The sequence below is a fragment of the Balaenoptera musculus genome, chromosome 15, assembly GCF_009873245.2.
Source record: "Balaenoptera musculus isolate JJ_BM4_2016_0621 chromosome 15, mBalMus1.pri.v3, whole genome shotgun sequence".
NCBI classification, from domain to species: domain Eukaryota; kingdom Metazoa; phylum Chordata; class Mammalia; order Artiodactyla; family Balaenopteridae; genus Balaenoptera; species Balaenoptera musculus.
Genome location: NC_045799.1, coordinates 40,133,629 through 40,150,373, shown reverse-complemented (window position 1 = coordinate 40,150,373; position 16,745 = coordinate 40,133,629). Strand labels below are relative to the sequence as shown.

Below are 16,745 nucleotides of genomic sequence, written 5' to 3'. Positions count from 1 at the left end.
TTTGCATGAGAGTTGTCTATTTCTAAAAGAACCAGCAAGATTAATAAGATCATACTTTAAAATACCTTGTAGTGTGTTCATGGTGTTATGGTTGTGGTGATATGCTGCCAGTTGGTAGTTGAACAAGATAGAGCTTAAATCTTTTATGCTGACATAATGTTGGTCTTAGGTGGTTTAAGTTTCTCCTTCAGCAGATTTGTGCCTATGAAGTTATTTGCCTTAGAATGAGTAGAGCAGACATCTGGCTGATAATGACCTTGTGGGATGCTCTCAGACCTTGTTTCTCAAAGTAGGGTCCATGGAGCAGTAACATCAGCATCAGCATTACTCGGGCGTTTTTAGATGTATAGTCGTGACTGATTCTAGATTACTCCATCAGAATCTGCATTCAAACAGGTTCTCCAATTGATTTGTATGCACATTAAAGTTTGAGAAGCCCTCCTGTAGATGACGTAAGACTTGGCATCTGAACAAGAAACAATCTCTATCTGGGGTTGCAAGGATATAAAGATTTAGGAATTATTTCTTAGAAAAATGAAACAAATGTTCATCTTAAAAGTACATTTGTCTTTAGGGTTATCTCTCTTTTCTGGAATAAAATGTGTCCAATGCATTTCTTTACTTTGATAATTCCATCTTATCTACCAAAGAAGACAGACTCCACTTAGTCTGTACCAAATGAGTAAACCTGATTATTGTTAATCTTCCCTAAGATAGTGTCATTCTCTGGCCTTGTATGAAATTGAATCTTGAGAAAAGGAGATGGAAGACTGACGTTAGAACGGCAGGGCATGTATCGTCACTTACTGGGCTTGGTTTTGTTACACCAGGGATACAGATGTGCTTTATTTACTCCAAGTTTATTTTATTTTTATTTTTTAACTTTTTATTGGCGTGTAGTTGCTTTACAATGTTGTGTTAGTTTCTGCTGTACAGTAAAGTGAATCGGTTATATGTATACGTATATACACTCTTTCTTAGATTTCCTTCCCATTTAGGTCACCACAGATCATTGAGTAGAGTTCCCTGTGCTAAACAGTAGGTTCTTATTAGTTATCTATTTTATACTTAGTGGTGTATACGTGTCAATCCCAATCTCCCAATTTGTCCCACCCCTTCTTCCCCTGTTGGTTACTGTAAGTTTGTTGTCTACATCTGTGACTATTTCTGCTTTGCTGATAAGTTCATCTGTTTTTCTAGATTCCACATATAAGCGATAATATACGATATTTGTTTTACTCTTTCTGACTTACCTCACTCTGTATGACAGTCTCTAGGTCTATCCATGTCTCTGCAAATGGCACTATATCGTTCCTTTTTATGGCTGAGTAATATTCTATTGTATATATGTACCACATCTTCTTTATCCATTCCTCTGTCGATGGACATTTAGGTTGCTTCCATGTCCTGACTATTGTAAATAGAGCTGCAGTGAATATCAGGGTGCATGCATCCTTTCAAATTCTGGTTTTCTCCAGCTATATGCCTAGGAGTGGGATTGCTGGGTCATATGGTAGCTCTATTTTTAGGTTTATAAGGAACCTCCATACTGTTCTCCATAGTGACTGTACCAATTTATATTCCCACCAACGGTGTAGGAGGGTTCCCTTTTCTCCACACCCTCTCCAGCATGTATTGTTTGAAGATTTTTTGTTGATGGCCATTCTGACCGATGTGAGGTGATACCTCATTGTAGTTTTGATTCTCATTTCTCTAGTAATTAGTGATGTTGAGCACCTTCTCATGTGCTTTTTGGCCATCTATATGTGTTCTTTGGAGAAATGTCTGTTTAGATCTTTTGATTGGGTTATTTGTTTTTTTGATACTGAGCTGCATGAGCTGTTTGTGTATTTTGGAGATATCCCTCGTTGGTTGCTTCGTTTGCAAATATTTTCTCCCATTCTGAGGGTTGTCTTAAAGAATAAGGATGTCCTTAATGTCTGCTGTGGGCAGAATGAAACAGTGGATCAGACCTTTCCTCAGAGGTTTACAGTCAGGTTAGGAAACTATCCTTAAAAGTCAGACAACCTACCACCAGAAGAACTGTGATATTCTGGGATATGGCCATGTTGATCCACTGGCTGGTCTTCCCCAGCTGCTGTTAAAAGGGTGAGTAGGGACACAGCATGCATTTCAGTCAGTTACACCTGTTGTATCAAAGTAAGTACTGTCATAGTGGAACAGTATATTTAAGGGGAGTTAGAATTTAGAGCAAGAACCAAAGAAATGCAAACATCTAGATATACCTTCTCCTAATAGACTTAATATAATGTTCATTGTGGCATACTCTGCCTCTGCATTTTCTAGTTTGCTTTAAGGAAAAATCTTTTGTTTACATTCTGCTTCCAATATTTCAAAACTCCCTTCAATGTTGCTCAACTTCTGAGGTGGCCTTGGGAGCCCATTGACTTTTCTGGGGCTAGCCTTAGTGTGGTATTTCAAAAACCACTCAGGCAGGTACCCCCTCAGCACGAATAATGTCTTGCTCAGTAAGTAGTATGAGCATAAACCACACAGGAGGGAGAGCTGGTCTCGTTGAACATGGGCTTCTGCCTGACTCTTTCATACAGACTTGAGTGCTAGGGTGAGGGTAGGGGTCTCAGGTTCTGGGGCACCAGTGCCCTAGTGTAAGAATACCACCATGACCGCTATGAACCTAAAGACCTGTAGTAGCCCTCCTTTTTAATATATAAAAAAGATAATTTTTCATGAAACTTTGTTCCCACTTCCTTTACTTCTGATTTTTATCCAGCAGTGTAAAGTTTGTCTGCCTTGCACAGGTGAACCAGAAATCTTTGAGGTAGGAGACAGCTGCTTGTGGTCACTACATGTGAAATGCCTTAAGCATGTGGGACCTGGAGCAAGACACAGAAACACAAAGATGCCTCCCAAGAATATGCAGTTTTCTGCCATATGATTGGCAACCATGTTATTAATATAGCAGAGAAGGGAGCTGGCCATTAAGTTTCTCAGAAGGAAGGAATTAGAAAAGAAAATTGTAGCATGGTCTACACCAAGACTAGAAATGTCACTCTCTTCATTTATTGTGCTGAATATATTACTTTTAGAAATCTGTATATAATATTTAAAAAATACTAATAAGGACATTTATTAGTTCACTTACATCATAGATCTTTTCCTCTATAAATTCTCAATCGTGAACTTAATTCTTGAGATTAAGGAGACACGGCGATATACTGTAATTTATATTAAATTGTTTTTTAATTCCTCCCTTAGAAAGGCACATTAGGCTTATTATTAGAGAAGAGCAACCAGACACCCTTGGTTCAGGATCTTACACTGGAAAATAAGTTTTGACTTGAACCAGATTAAGTGGCAACTTGATAATAAATAATTTCAGGAGATTGCTGAATGTTCCGGTTAAGGATTAGCTCAGATTTTGTTATGTCATGATTGTCCCGACAAGTGCTGTGTGGTCACATCATTGTCACACACCGTGCTTAGCGAATGCTCTGGCCACTTTTGCTCCGCAGGAGAATGACTCAGGCACTTTGGACACGGTGGGCGCTGTGGTCGTGGACCACGAAGGGAACGTGGCTGCCGCCGTCTCCAGTGGAGGCTTGGCCTTGAAACATCCAGGGAGAGTGGGGCAGGTAAGTGATTCTGGGGTTTTTAAACTAGCTTTCCAAGTCGAAACATGGAATTTTCTAGCCTGCAAGTTTTTGAACCAGTAGAGATATATTTTTTTTCTTCAGAAAAAACCAAATGATTATTGTTCTTAACACTTATGTAGTATAAATCATCAAATACCTGTTCAGGATTCTTTCTAAAATTAAAACCTATCTCACAGTAATAGGGTTCTTCCTGGTCTTTACAATTGGTAATCCTATGTTTGGCTACTTTCAGCAGGCTAGGTACTGGCCTGGGCATTTATCAGACATTTAATAAATGTGCATCCATTTCCATTTTCTTTCTTTGTAAATGTCCTTCTCTTTAGGATCCAGCACCTGACTGTATGGCTGCTTGCTTTCCAGGTGGAAACACAGTTTTAGAGTTACATTTTGTATTTCCTCCATTCAAGGAACAGTAACATTTTGACCCTCTAATCCCTCCTCTGATTAAGCATTTCAGCTATTTTATAGACTGACTAGTAGTCCAAGTCACCAACACATGACACCACTTGAGAAATCGAGATAGAAGGGTCTAATTTATGTGCAACTGGCTTATTCCCTGTTGACTTGTACATCTTCTTCACCCCTGCCTCCCCATCTCCATCCAGCCTTTAGTACCCAACTGAGAATGAAATTTAACAATCCATTTGATCTAATAACCTTGCTGAGAATAAACCAATTTGGCACATTACTTACAGCCTTAATAAATATTTGTTGAGTGAACAAATGAATTGGACACCCTCACAGAATCTGTTAAAGTTGTTGCACAGGGTGCGTTTAAGCTCAGTGCTTGGATCTCGTGTTGCATCTGTAGCACCGCTTGGCATGCTCTGTGTGCTTTGTCTCTCACGTTTGAAGAAGAGTCAGTGTCACAGTTGCTTTGGACACGGTGGTTAGCTAGTGCTTGGAGCAGAGTGATCTGCTTCGTGGAGGACATCTTTGCAAAGCCCCAAGTGATGTTCCCTGATCTGCCCTTTATTGTGGACAAGTCACTCACAGTCCTATGGTGAGAAGGGGAAGGGAAGAATAATTAATTTTGTGCTACTCTTTGCCTACCATACAAGGGGCTTTATGAGGAATGATTACTCAACATGTGGAAATGCTTTGAACTCAGTATAAAAAGCCTTTGTCTGGTCATGGTATTTTTCCACATTATAAAGCCCTGTGTATTTGTCAAGTTTGGAATAAGAAAACCAAGCTTGGCATATCAGATCTGGATGCCTTGGTAGAGAAAGAGAGAGAAAAGCCAGCAGAGGCGCCTTCATTGCATTGTAATTCCCATGATTTTCTTACTGGTTTTTGTTTGATTTCGTTAGCAAAATAGCAACAACAGAACCAAGCATAGTGCTGGACTACGTTAGCGGGATATTACACCGAACCCTGCACGTGGGGTTGCCCTGGAAAAAGAAATACTGTAAAACTTAACACGTACACATTTGAAAGTTGCTAAGAGAGTAGGTCTTAAAAGTTCTCACCACAAGAAAAACAATTCTGTAACTGTGTATGATGACGGATGTTAACTAGACTAATTGTGGTGATCATTTTGCAATATATACAAATATTGAATGATTATTTTGTACACCTGAAGCTAATATAATGCGTGTCAATTGTACCTCAATTAAAAAAAAACACCTTACATATTGATTTGCCCCACTTGGCTGGTTTATGAATGCATAGTTTGTGAGAGCTGATAAATCAGGAAAGGGTGTGGAGGAGTAAGAAAGGTGCTTACAGGGAAACACAGTTGCTTAATCGTGTTATATTGCTGAGATAGAGGAGAAGCAATAAGCCTAGAAATATGCAAGCATCAGATGGGAGGTAAGGAGCTGTTCTTCTTGACGATCAGGACAGAATGAAACAAAATACTCAAGCAAACTATTTAAAAAAGCAAAGATTATTTTTTTAAAATGTGCTGAAACTAGCTATTCTTATATACATTTTAAATGCACAAGTAACTCTTTAAAAATTTTAGCATATTACCCGTATTACCCAGCTGCTGAAGTGGCAATTTGAATTAGAACTTGTTTGCTTCCTCAGCTTATCGTAATAGTTAGAATTTACAAACAGGACACGAGACAGGAATTATTATCATTATGTTCTACTCTCCCCCAACCCTCACCCTACCCACACACAAACAGGCAGTTGAGTTTAGGGGCTAAGAGTGTCGATTTGGGATTTAGGTAAAACTTTATTCTGACCCCACTCCCCCCCGCTTACCAGTCCCCTCCCCATGGACAAGTTACTCAATGCCGTTAAGTTCTACTTTCCACAACTACAAAATGGGGATAAATAGCTACCTTACAAAGTTCTAGAAGGTTAAATGACATAATGCATTTCAGTTGCTTATCGTAGTGCCTCCTAATAACAGCTGCAGCTGCCGTTTATTAATCACTGGCTCTGTGCAGCAAGTGTGTTAAATTCCCATGATCCTACAAGACTGTGAGGTGGGTGTTTTTATTACCCTCATTTTATAAAAGAGGAAACGAAGACCCAGAGAAGATTAAGTTATAATAATATCATCATTTGTATGACCTACTTTTACTGCATGATAGTAGCTTTGATAAAATTTTACTCCTAAAAAGAAGGAAGCCTTTTGCTGTTGCTCTTGTTTTTAAAGATCTGCTTAAGGTTGTGATGTTTTATCCAAAGGAGTGGATACGAGAGGGACAGTCTCTGATTCTTTCTTTTATCTTAGCCATCACTGTCTCAGCCCAACCAATTTCAGAAGGTTGAGAAGGAAGACAACTTTAGGTCATGAAATTGAGGAGAGATAGCATAAAGGAAATTTTGTGTAGAGAGGAGAAACAAGAGTAAGAATAAACTTCCTTTTCATGGCCTCCACTGGGCTTCTCAGGGGTGTCCTCTTGGACATATTTACTATTTTTTAGGTGCAGACTCCTGGTCAAGATAATTGTGGGAAATGGAAAGGGCAATGGGCTAAGATCCAGGGTTTCCAGTGAAGGAAGAATGGGCCCTTCCACGGAGGTCACATGTTCTCTGAGACTTTGGCTGACCCAACACCCAGCCTAGGTAGTACCAGTGGAATGGCTTATCCCACAGGTCTGCCATGTTATTCTGAAATCCATATGTTGAATTAATTCCACAGAGCTTTTAGTTGCCACACCCACCCATCTGTCTTGTGTGTTTTAGAAGCATGGTGTTTTCAATATGCCTGCCATATCAGGGGTGTTGTGTTCAGTTCTTGGTTCTACTTTTAAGAGGGGTATTGTCATTGACAGTGGGGGATGGCAACTGTGGATCACACGAACATGGTCCGACTTCATCTCCAATTATCCTGGACCCTGGATCATTTCTCAAGGAGGGTCATTAGGGAAGTGGGGTGGGTGTGTGCATCTCAATGTCTTGGGGAGCAGTTCACAAATTCTTTGAGAGAGAAAAGAGAAATCAGGGCATTAGAATAGGTGTTTTCAAAAATTTGGAGAACTTTAGGGGAAGGTTAAAGTATTTCCAGAGAGTAGACCTAGGATTGGTGGGTGGAAGTTAAGGAAGCACTTTCCACCAATGGAAAGTGTCCAGAAGGGGTATATGTTCCCACATGAGGTGGTGAGGTTCTCAGTATCAGAAGTGCCTGGGATATTTCACGAAAATCCCTGTTCTGGGTAGAATATTAGAGCAAAGTAGTTCTAAAGTCCTTGTAAAAAAGAATAAAATATCATAGAAAGCTGAAGTCTGTCTGGTCACCATTCTCAGTCTAAGCTTCTTCTTCCAGTCCTCACAAGTGAGTTTCTAGAATATAACTGTGCTATTTTATGGGAGTATCTTTTGCCTTCACCAATCACAGAGAATACTGAATGTCTTGTAGTTTGCTGTTTTGTTTTGTTTTTTAACTCAATAGGTTTCAGAGTTTCTTCTGTAATAGTTCTTAAAAATCTTTTTAAAGAAACTTAATCCTTTTTTCTAATGTTTGAAACAAATTCCACATATTGCTATGCCAGTGTTTATTTAGCCATTTCTGTACTGATTGAATTTATGTTGTTTTCAGTATTTCATTCTTACCAAACAGGTGATAATGAACATTCCTGACCATGCCTCCTTGTATTTCTCTGTAATAGCTATCTAAGGGTTTTTCTAATTCTGCTTCTAAGGAATGGAACAGTTATCAATTGTGATTCCCCTTCCAAAGGCAGAGAAAATCATTGTGAATATTGAAGAGGTGAATCCAGACGTTCTGGGTGGCACTGTCGGAAACAAAATAGGAATGATTGTCACACACTTTTATAAAACCACAGCAGCTTATTGTGTTCCTGGTGGTTTCAGACATATACATTTATTCCACCACCTCACAAAGCGATTAGCTTGAACAGGCCTTTTTGTCTCCTTTCTTTCTATCTGGCAGAATCTAGCACAGTGGTGAGCAGGTACTGGGCCCTTCGTGCATACCTGTTTGCAGTTCCTGTTGTGCCACCCGGAAGGAGGCAGGGAAGAGGCACTAAAACCTAAAGCAGCGTTTGCTAGAGCGTGGCAGGAGGACCACCCGCATTCCGGGCTCCTAGGCCCGGGTTAATGATGCTGAATCCTGGGGCAACCTCCAGACCATCAGGGTATCTGGGAACCAAGGTTCCTATCATCGTGCTCCCCAAGAAATCTGACACGCACCTAGTTTGACAAGTGTTATTTTAAGGCAACCACAGTGATTTCAAGGGGCCAGAAGAGCAACACCTGACAAACTACAATAGAGGGAAGATTTTTCAGGGAAGGAAAAAATTACTGTTGATGAGACTAAGAAACTTTCTTTTGCAATTTTCTGAAAAATTTTAGATTAATACATAGCTGAAAATATAGTTTTGTTAATGTTTGAACCATTGTTCGGGTAGGTCTTACACAACCTCTGGTTATCGCTCATTTGCTATACATCATTATTAGATGAGGCTTTGTTAGATGGGTATGATTTCTGTCTTCTGTTGAAAGCTAGTAATTACGTGTAATAATCTTAAAATATTGTATTTATCTATTTTTCCCCCCAGGCTGCTCTTTATGGATGTGGCTGCTGGGCTGAAAATACTGGAGCTCATAATCCCTACTCCACAGCTGTGAGTACCTCAGGTATTTGCTGCTTTCATGACCATTTTTCATAACTTCAACCTTGTAGGTCATTTAATGATTGAAAACCATATTTTTATGTAAACACAAAGCATGTGCTAAGACGTCACATGGATAAGAACACTGATGCCTGAAAAATCTTTGATATTTGAGAGCTTTTGAGAATTGATTTACAACGTAAGTATCACAGTATAAAGGCTTTGCTAACATTTTCAATACAACTTTGGAGTTAACTAAAATTTAATTGTATTTTTAATGGATTTTTTTTTCTCTAATGACTCATGATAGTACCAAATTCAGGTCAAAATGATATAAAAGTAGCAAGGCATTTCAGAAACTAAGAGGTCATTTCTTGAGTAAAATGTTGACATAAAACTTGCAAGGTGTATTTCAAACCGTGTAGTTTATGACATCTACACTTTTGATAAAATGTAGGTCCTTTTTTTGTAATTGTATTAGAAGAGTCATTTTCATTTAGAAGTGTGTGTGTGTGTGTGTGTATGTGTGTGTGAAAGTGAGTGTATGTTTGGGGGGAGTGGATTTTTTAAAAAATTTTTATTGGAGTATAGTTGATTTATAATGTTGTGTTAGTTTCAGGTGTACAGCAAAGTGAATCAGTTATACGTATACATATACCCACTCTTTTTTAGATCCTTTTCCCATATAGACCATTACAGAGTAGTGAGTAGAGTTCTCTGTGCTATACAGTAGGTCCTCATTAGTTATCTATTTTATATATATCAGTGGGGAGTGGATTTTAATGGGCAGAATGGTTGTTGTCTAGACCCAGGTTTTCATATGCTTTTGCCAGACGTACTTGAAGCTCTTCATGTAGTTGATATGCATGGTTGACATAATAATATTGGTTCATCCCCTTTGCTGTGCTGTCTCTCAAGTTACAGTCCTAGGCCTTTCTCCCTGACGTCCTCAGGCTTTATCAGGAGGCCGGTAGACATGGCTGCTTTTCCTTCCTTTCTCTGTTCAGTTTCTTGCCACATTGTTTTCTGTCCCACCACACTGACCACCCACCCAATCCAAGACCCCTCCTCTCCTGCTCACTCTTGCCTCTCTGTGGTCTCTGGCACAGATGACTCTTTTCTTTCCATCTCTAGCGTAGATCCTGAACCTCTCTTGGTTTGTCCTGCTTCTCTGACCTGCTCCATCTTGTCCTTCGTCACGGACTCTTCCCATTGCTAACGACCCCAGTGTGGGCCTCCGCCGGCTTTTCTTCATCTCACTGTGTGCTTCCTCTCGGTGATCTGGTATTATTGCTGTTGTTCTCATGGTTTCAGTGGTTATCTTTTTTTTTTTTTTTTTTTTTTTAATTTATTTTTATTTATTTATTTTTGGCTGTGTTGGGTCTTCGTTTCTGTGCGAGGGCTTTCTCTAGTTGTGGCAAGTGGGGGCCACTCTTCATCGTGATGCGTGGGCCTCTCACTATTGTGGCCTCTCTTCTTGCGGAGCACAGGCTCCAGACGCACAGGCTCAGTAGTTGTGGCTCATGGGCCTAGTTGCTCCGCGGCATGTGGGATCTTCCCAGACCAGGACTCGAACCCGTGTCCCCTGCATTAGCAGGCAGATTCTCAACCACTGCACCACCAGGGAAGCCCAGCGGTTATCTTTTAACATATTGGCTTCCACGTCTATCTCTACTCTGGACTTTTCACTTGAAGTCCACCTGAGTTCTTTTTGCCTTCCTGTTGGATACATCCCTGTGGGTGTCATGTGTGCACATGAGATTCAGCAGCTCAACTGAACACCTTGTTCCTTATTCCCACGCCTTGGCCATCTTTCTCCCGTATTCTTTTTCTCTTTTATTGCCATCACTATCCTATTTGGTCAGACTTGAAATCTTGGTACCATTCTCATATTTGTAGCTTCTTTCCCTTTCTACTGACCTGACCCTGTTATTTCAGACACCCAAGCTCCTGCTCGCCTGTTGTAGCAGCCTCCTGACTCAGATCCATTATTTGCATTGGTGGAAAAATTTGATTTTGAGCCACTCAGGTGAAGTCCGAACACAAATTAATGTTGAATCTAAACCATGCTAATATAATAAACAAAAAATTGTTTTTCAGTCTCTCCATTTTGAAGAAATGAGCATAATGTAGTAATATGAGTTAATTTTTAATTTAATATTGCTGGCACATGAAAATCTTTACACATAATACTTAGGAATTAGCTTGTGCATAATGAAGTATGGCCCATGTCTATGGAAAATTGTGGTATTTGAACAAACCAAAGTCTAAAATAGGTAATTCATTGTTTCATTTTTATTTTTCTAAAGAAATATCAGTTGGTATCATGTGTTGTGTTGACTTTATTTTTGGTCAGTATGTGGTTCATGAGTTGGTTTGTTGCTATTTAAATGTTAGGAGACCTGAATTCTACTTTAAGCTGGAATCCTGAGTGCCTGTCTCACTGTGTCACTTTGGAAAAGAAATTCAATCTCCTTGGGATTGTCCACCTCCCTTTTTAAAATTTGGTGATGTGGAATAAGAGCACATAAATCTTTATAGATTTGATTCTATGAAGTAGATTGCAGTGGGTGGGTAAAGTTAAAATTGTAAAATTAAGGTCTTTCTCCCTTCCCCTGGAATATTTCCTTCTTTGCCCATCTTGTATCCACTGAAGATAGTTTTATATGACTAAAGATAACTTTAGGTTTCCAGTTTATGATATCTAGTGTAGCTTTTTAGCTTGGATGCCCAGCATCATGTTACACCCTTCTTAAGTTTAAGAACTAACCATCATCAGCCTACAGAACCTGAGGATAATAGAGCAAGTCTCCAGTTCCTTCCATCTGTGGGACTTTGTGTGATTGCTTCGCCCTTGTTTCTCCTGGGGCTGTTGCTATGAGGTTGATGATGGAAACACATGGCAGAGTTGGGTGACCAAGTCAGAAGAAAGGTGGAGCACAGAATTTTGCAACTGTTTGGTCAACGTAAAAAAGACGTGTGCCTTAGGCTGTTGCAGAAAATCCAGAGACCTGGCCTACATTTTAGGTTTATAGTTCTTGGAAGGTGATAATTGAAAGACAGAGGGAAGATAGTTAGTTATGGTCAGGGTAGGGCTCTCCTAAGGCCAGACAGGCGATGTGGTCATTAGCCTGCGGGATAAACTCGAGCATCTTGTTCTCATTACGGCGGGGAGGAATGAGTGGAGAGTGGGGAAGAGCATAGCGGGGCAGGAGCTGACCTTGCAAACTCTGACTAATGTTCCGGCATCTTGGAAATTTGCCAAGCTAGGGAGGTTCTTGTTCAGACTCTTCCACTCACTGGCTGAGACATCCTGGCAAGGAGTTATTTGTACCACAGGAATAGTATCTATCTTAATATTTATGAGGATTTAATGAGCTGACGTATGGATCTCTAGAACTTATTCATCTTACACACCTGAAACCTTATGAATTTTGAATAGCACCTCCCCATTTCTCTCTTCACTAACTCCTGGCAGTCCCCATTACCCTCTGCTTCTATGAGTCTGATTATTTTAGGTACCTCATATAAGTGGAATGGTGCAGTGTCTGTCCTTCTGTGACTGGCCTGTTCCACAGAGCATAATGACTTCTGGGTTCATCCATGTTGTCATATATGGTAGTATTTCCTTCCTTTTAAAGGCCGAATAATATTCCGTTATATGGATATACCACATTTTCTTTTCTTGCTCATCTGTCAAGGACATTTAGGTTGTTTTCATATCTTGGCTATTGTGAATAATGATGCAATGAACACGGGAGTGCAGGTACCTCTTTGACATCCTGATTTCAATTCTTTTTGATAAATACCCAGAAGTGGAATTGCTGGATCATATGATAGTTCCATTTTTGTTTTTTGAGGAACCTTCATACTGTTTTCCATAGTAACTGAACCATTTTACATTCCTACCACCTGTGTATACAGGTTCAGATATCTCCATATCCTCACCAACATTTATCTCTTGTCTTTTTTTTTTTTTTTAAACATCTTTGTTGGAGTATAACTGCTTTACAATGGTGTGTTAGTTTCTGCTTTATAACAAAGTGAATCACCTATACATATACATATATCCCCATATCTCCTCCCTCTTCCATCTCCCTCCCACCCTCCCTATCCCACCCCTCTAGGTGGTCACAGAGCACAGAGTTGATCTCCCTGTGCTATGTGGCTGCTTCCCACTAGCTATCTATTTTACATTTGGTAGTGTATATATGTCCATGCCACTCTTTCACTTCGTCCCAGCTTACTCTTCCCCCTCCCCATATCCTCAAGTCCATTCTCTAGTAGGTCTGCATCTTTATTCCTGTCTTGCCCCTAGGTTTTTCATAACCTTTTTTTTTTTAGATTCCTTATATATGTGTTAGCGTACGGTATTTGTTTTTCTCTTTCTGACTTACTTCACTCTGTATGACAGACTCTAGGTCCATCCACCTCACTACAAATAACTCAATTTCATTTCTTTTTATGGCTGAGTAATATTCCACTGTATATATGTGCCACATCTTCTTTATCCATTCATCTGTCGATGGACACTTAGGTTGCTTCCATGTCCTGGCTATTGTAAATAGAGCTGCAATGAGCATTGTGGTACATGACTCTTTGAATTATGGTTTTCACAGGGTATATGCCCAGTAGTGGGATTGCTGGGTCGTATGGTAGTTCTGTTTTTAGTTTTTTAAGGAACCTCCATATTGTTCTCCATAGTGACTATCTCTTGTCTTTTTGATAATAGCCATTTTGACAGATGTGTGGTGATATCTTGTGGTTTTAAGTTGCACTTCCCTAATGACTAATGATGTTGAACACCTTTTTCATGCACCTGTTGGCCGTTTGTATGTCTTCTTTGGAGAAATGTCTTTTCAAGTCCTTTGCCCATGTTCTAATATTGTTTTTTTGCTATTGAGTTGTAGGAGTTTCTTATCTATTTTAGATATTAACCCCTTCTCAGAAGTATGGTTTATAAATATTTTCTCCCATTCCATAAGTGTCCTTTTCATTTTATTGCTTATTTCCTTTGCTATGTTGAAGCTCTTTAGTTTGATGTAGTCCCACTTGTCTATTTTTGCTTTTGTTGCCTATACGTTTACTGTAATATCCAAGAATAAAATATACCAATGTAAGACACATACACTAGGGGGAAAAAAAGACTGCCAGTTATATTATGACACATGGCTTTCTCATCACTTAACACATGGCTATTGCTTTACAAGAAACTATAGAATTGGGGGTATTTTTCCAACGAGAAATATTTGCTTCCCTGGTAACAATGTCATGCCCCTTTGCTATTTCCATGCCTTCCTATGTATACAGTCACTTTTGGTTTGAATCGTGTATCATACCGTAATCCTTTTGAAGACATTATAAATGGCAGTTACACTCAAAACACGTAGTTCCAACATGGCACACAACTCAACCGAAGGGTCAACAAATGGGAACAGCTGACCTCTAGAGGCAGTGATGGCTGTGTCACAGCTGCAAGCTGGAGGACAGCCATGGGAGGATGCCATCAATTACAGTGCACCTCCCGATTTCCAAAATTTTAAAATGTGAAAAAAAGTGTGCTTTTCTTATTCTCAGCTTTTTTGTGAAAATAAATAATTAGTTTCAAGTTTTCTTTAAGTGGTGACATAAGCTCTTGAGAAAAGGGGGCTTGTGAGACTTCCCTGGTGGCTCAGTGGTTAAGAATCTGCCTGCCAATGCAGGGGACACGGGTTCGAGCTCTGGTCCGGGAAGATCCCACATGCCGTGGAGCAACTGAGCCCGTGCACCACAACTACTGAGCCTACGCTCTAGAGCCCGAGAGCCACAACTATTGAGCCCGTGTGCCACAACTACTGAAGCCCAAGCGCCTAGAGCCCATGCTCCGCAACAAGAGAAGCCACTGCAATGAGAAGCCTGCGCACTGCAACGAAGACCCAATGCAGCCAAAAATAAATAAATTAATTAATTAAAAAAAGAAAAGAAAAGGGGGCTTGTGGGTGTATTTGTGTTTCCTGAGTGCCTGGCACAGGGCTTTGCACTTAGTAAATGCTTAATAGACAAATTAAAATTTAAAAATGTATATGCATGGACAGTATTTTATTATAACCATCGAACTTGCTAAGAGAATGGAACATAGTTATTCCAACCATTAAAAAGAAAGAATAGTTATATAACGTGGTGGAAGTGCTAAATTACCACACAATGGCAATCATATTACAGTAAATAAATGTATCAAGTTAATATGTTGTACACCTTAGATTTACACAATGTTATATGTCAAATATATCTCAATGAAAAAAAAAAAGAAATGTGTATGTGATTCTTCTCTCTTCTAGAGGGATTCTTGTCTTTTCAAAAAGATTATTCATCATGGAATTTCTTTAACTAGCATTTTAAAATTTGATTTAATTTGACAAAACCAGATTCACACATATTTTTTCAGTAACACATCGGATGTGTAACGTAAGATACATCTGTGATGCTTCTCTGGCTGTGGAAAGGAAGAGCAGACTGAGGATCAGTAGATCGGAAGGAGGAACAAGCACGAGATGAAGTTTATGCTCTGGCTGACCTTAGCATCTTCTGTTACTTGTCTGTGCAGTCTGGTTTTTTTCTTAAAGAGAGACAGTTAAGTCCAGGGGTTTTATGGCAGCTGACTAGAGATCAGAAGACATAGGCTTCTGCATGGAGAAAGGTCTGCTACCCAATAGGAGACCCAGTGATTTCTGATTTTCTAGGTTCTTTGATTTTCCAGGTCTTGGCTGATCCAGAAAATCAGAGGGTAGTGAGGGTGTGGCCATGGCTTGCTAAGAGTAGCTTCAAAGGTGGATGGGAGAAAAAATGCAAAGAATGAGGCCAGGCTCTTGCTTTGATATTTCTGAGCCAGTGATTGGAGTCTCCTCCTCAAGGGCTGGGAGGTATGTCACCCCTTCTTGATTCTTCCACCTAACAGGCAGCCACAGGTCTTCCTCTGCCCCTCTGTGGGAGATTGTCTAACGAGTCTGTGCTGCAAAGCTCCTTCCCAGGTTCCTTTGTCAGGATGGCACAAGGCAGCCTTCCTTGTGAGTCACATGACACAAGAGCCAGTGGGACACCACTGCTGGGACATTGACATGTGCCCTGTGGTCACTGCTGTCTGGGGGCCCAGATGGGATGGGGAGGCAGGCAGGAATCTGTGCTTCTGCTTCCTTTGTAAGAGTATCCATTATTTCTCCTTAGTACTCTCTGTATGTCACAAGCGCTCTTGGTGGCTTAGTCTCTTGATTATCATGAAGTAGAGCCCTGTTCTACTCTGGACCCTGGGTGCAGGTCACCTAGGGGTTTGGCTTCCCTTCCAACACTCTCTTCCCTGTTTTTTTAGCAACTTTCAAGGTGACTCTTCAAGGAGCTCTCTGTACTCGAGGTCTATTATTTTTCTTAGTTCTTCCCACTCATTGACTCTTAAATATACTTTAGTCAGGCGTCCTCCTCCACCATTCTACTGACGTGCTCTTGTCAAGATTAACAGTCACCTCCAAAAGCCAGTGTCATCCCTTAGTCCTGTAAGCAGCATTTGACACAGTTGCTTGAATGACTTGCTTCCCCGGAAATACTATTTTTGATCAAACTCAACTGGTCTTCTTCCTGCCTCACTGGCTGCTGCTTCTCAGTCTCCTTTGTTAATTTTCTCATCTTCTTGACCTCTCAGTGTTGGAGTGCCCTGAGGCCTAGTCCTTGACCTTTTCTTTGGCTTTGAATACCCACTGCCTTGGTGTTCTCATCCAGTCGAATGGCTAAGTACCATATATATGCTGACACCCACATTTTTATCTCCACCCTGGGCCTCTCCCCGGAACTCAGTTTTTTAACTACTTGTTCAAAGCCCCCACCTGTATATGTAATAGGCAAGATATTGCCCTCTCTGTCCCCACCTGATTCTTCACGCAGCAAATGGCACCTCCAGCTTCCCATTGGTTCAGACCAAAATCTTAGAGTCATGCTTGACCCTCTTTTCTTTTATATCTCACCCAATCCACTCCAGCAACAAACCCTGTCTACTCTCCTCTCTAAATATATTTAAAATCCAATGACTTCTTAGCACATTCACTGCTAT

The 16,745-nt window shown here is 40.2% G+C and overlaps 1 protein-coding gene across 7 annotated transcripts in view; it reads left to right on the top strand.

Moving 5' to 3' along the window:
* TASP1 (taspase 1) overlaps positions 1-16,745 on the top strand; it is a 316,660-nt gene that overhangs the window by 103,181 nt on the left and 196,734 nt on the right. For 5 of the 7 annotated variants that reach the window (XM_036827379.1, XM_036827375.1, XM_036827378.1 and 2 more), the window contains 2 exons: positions 3,495-3,614; positions 8,618-8,696. In XM_036827379.1, coding sequence (XP_036683274.1) covers positions 3,495-3,614; positions 8,618-8,696 — 199 coding nt within the window. The remainder of the gene's footprint in view (positions 1-3,494; positions 3,615-8,617; positions 8,697-16,745) is intronic. The other 2 variants (XR_005016636.1, XM_036827380.1) reach the window with 2 other exon arrangements.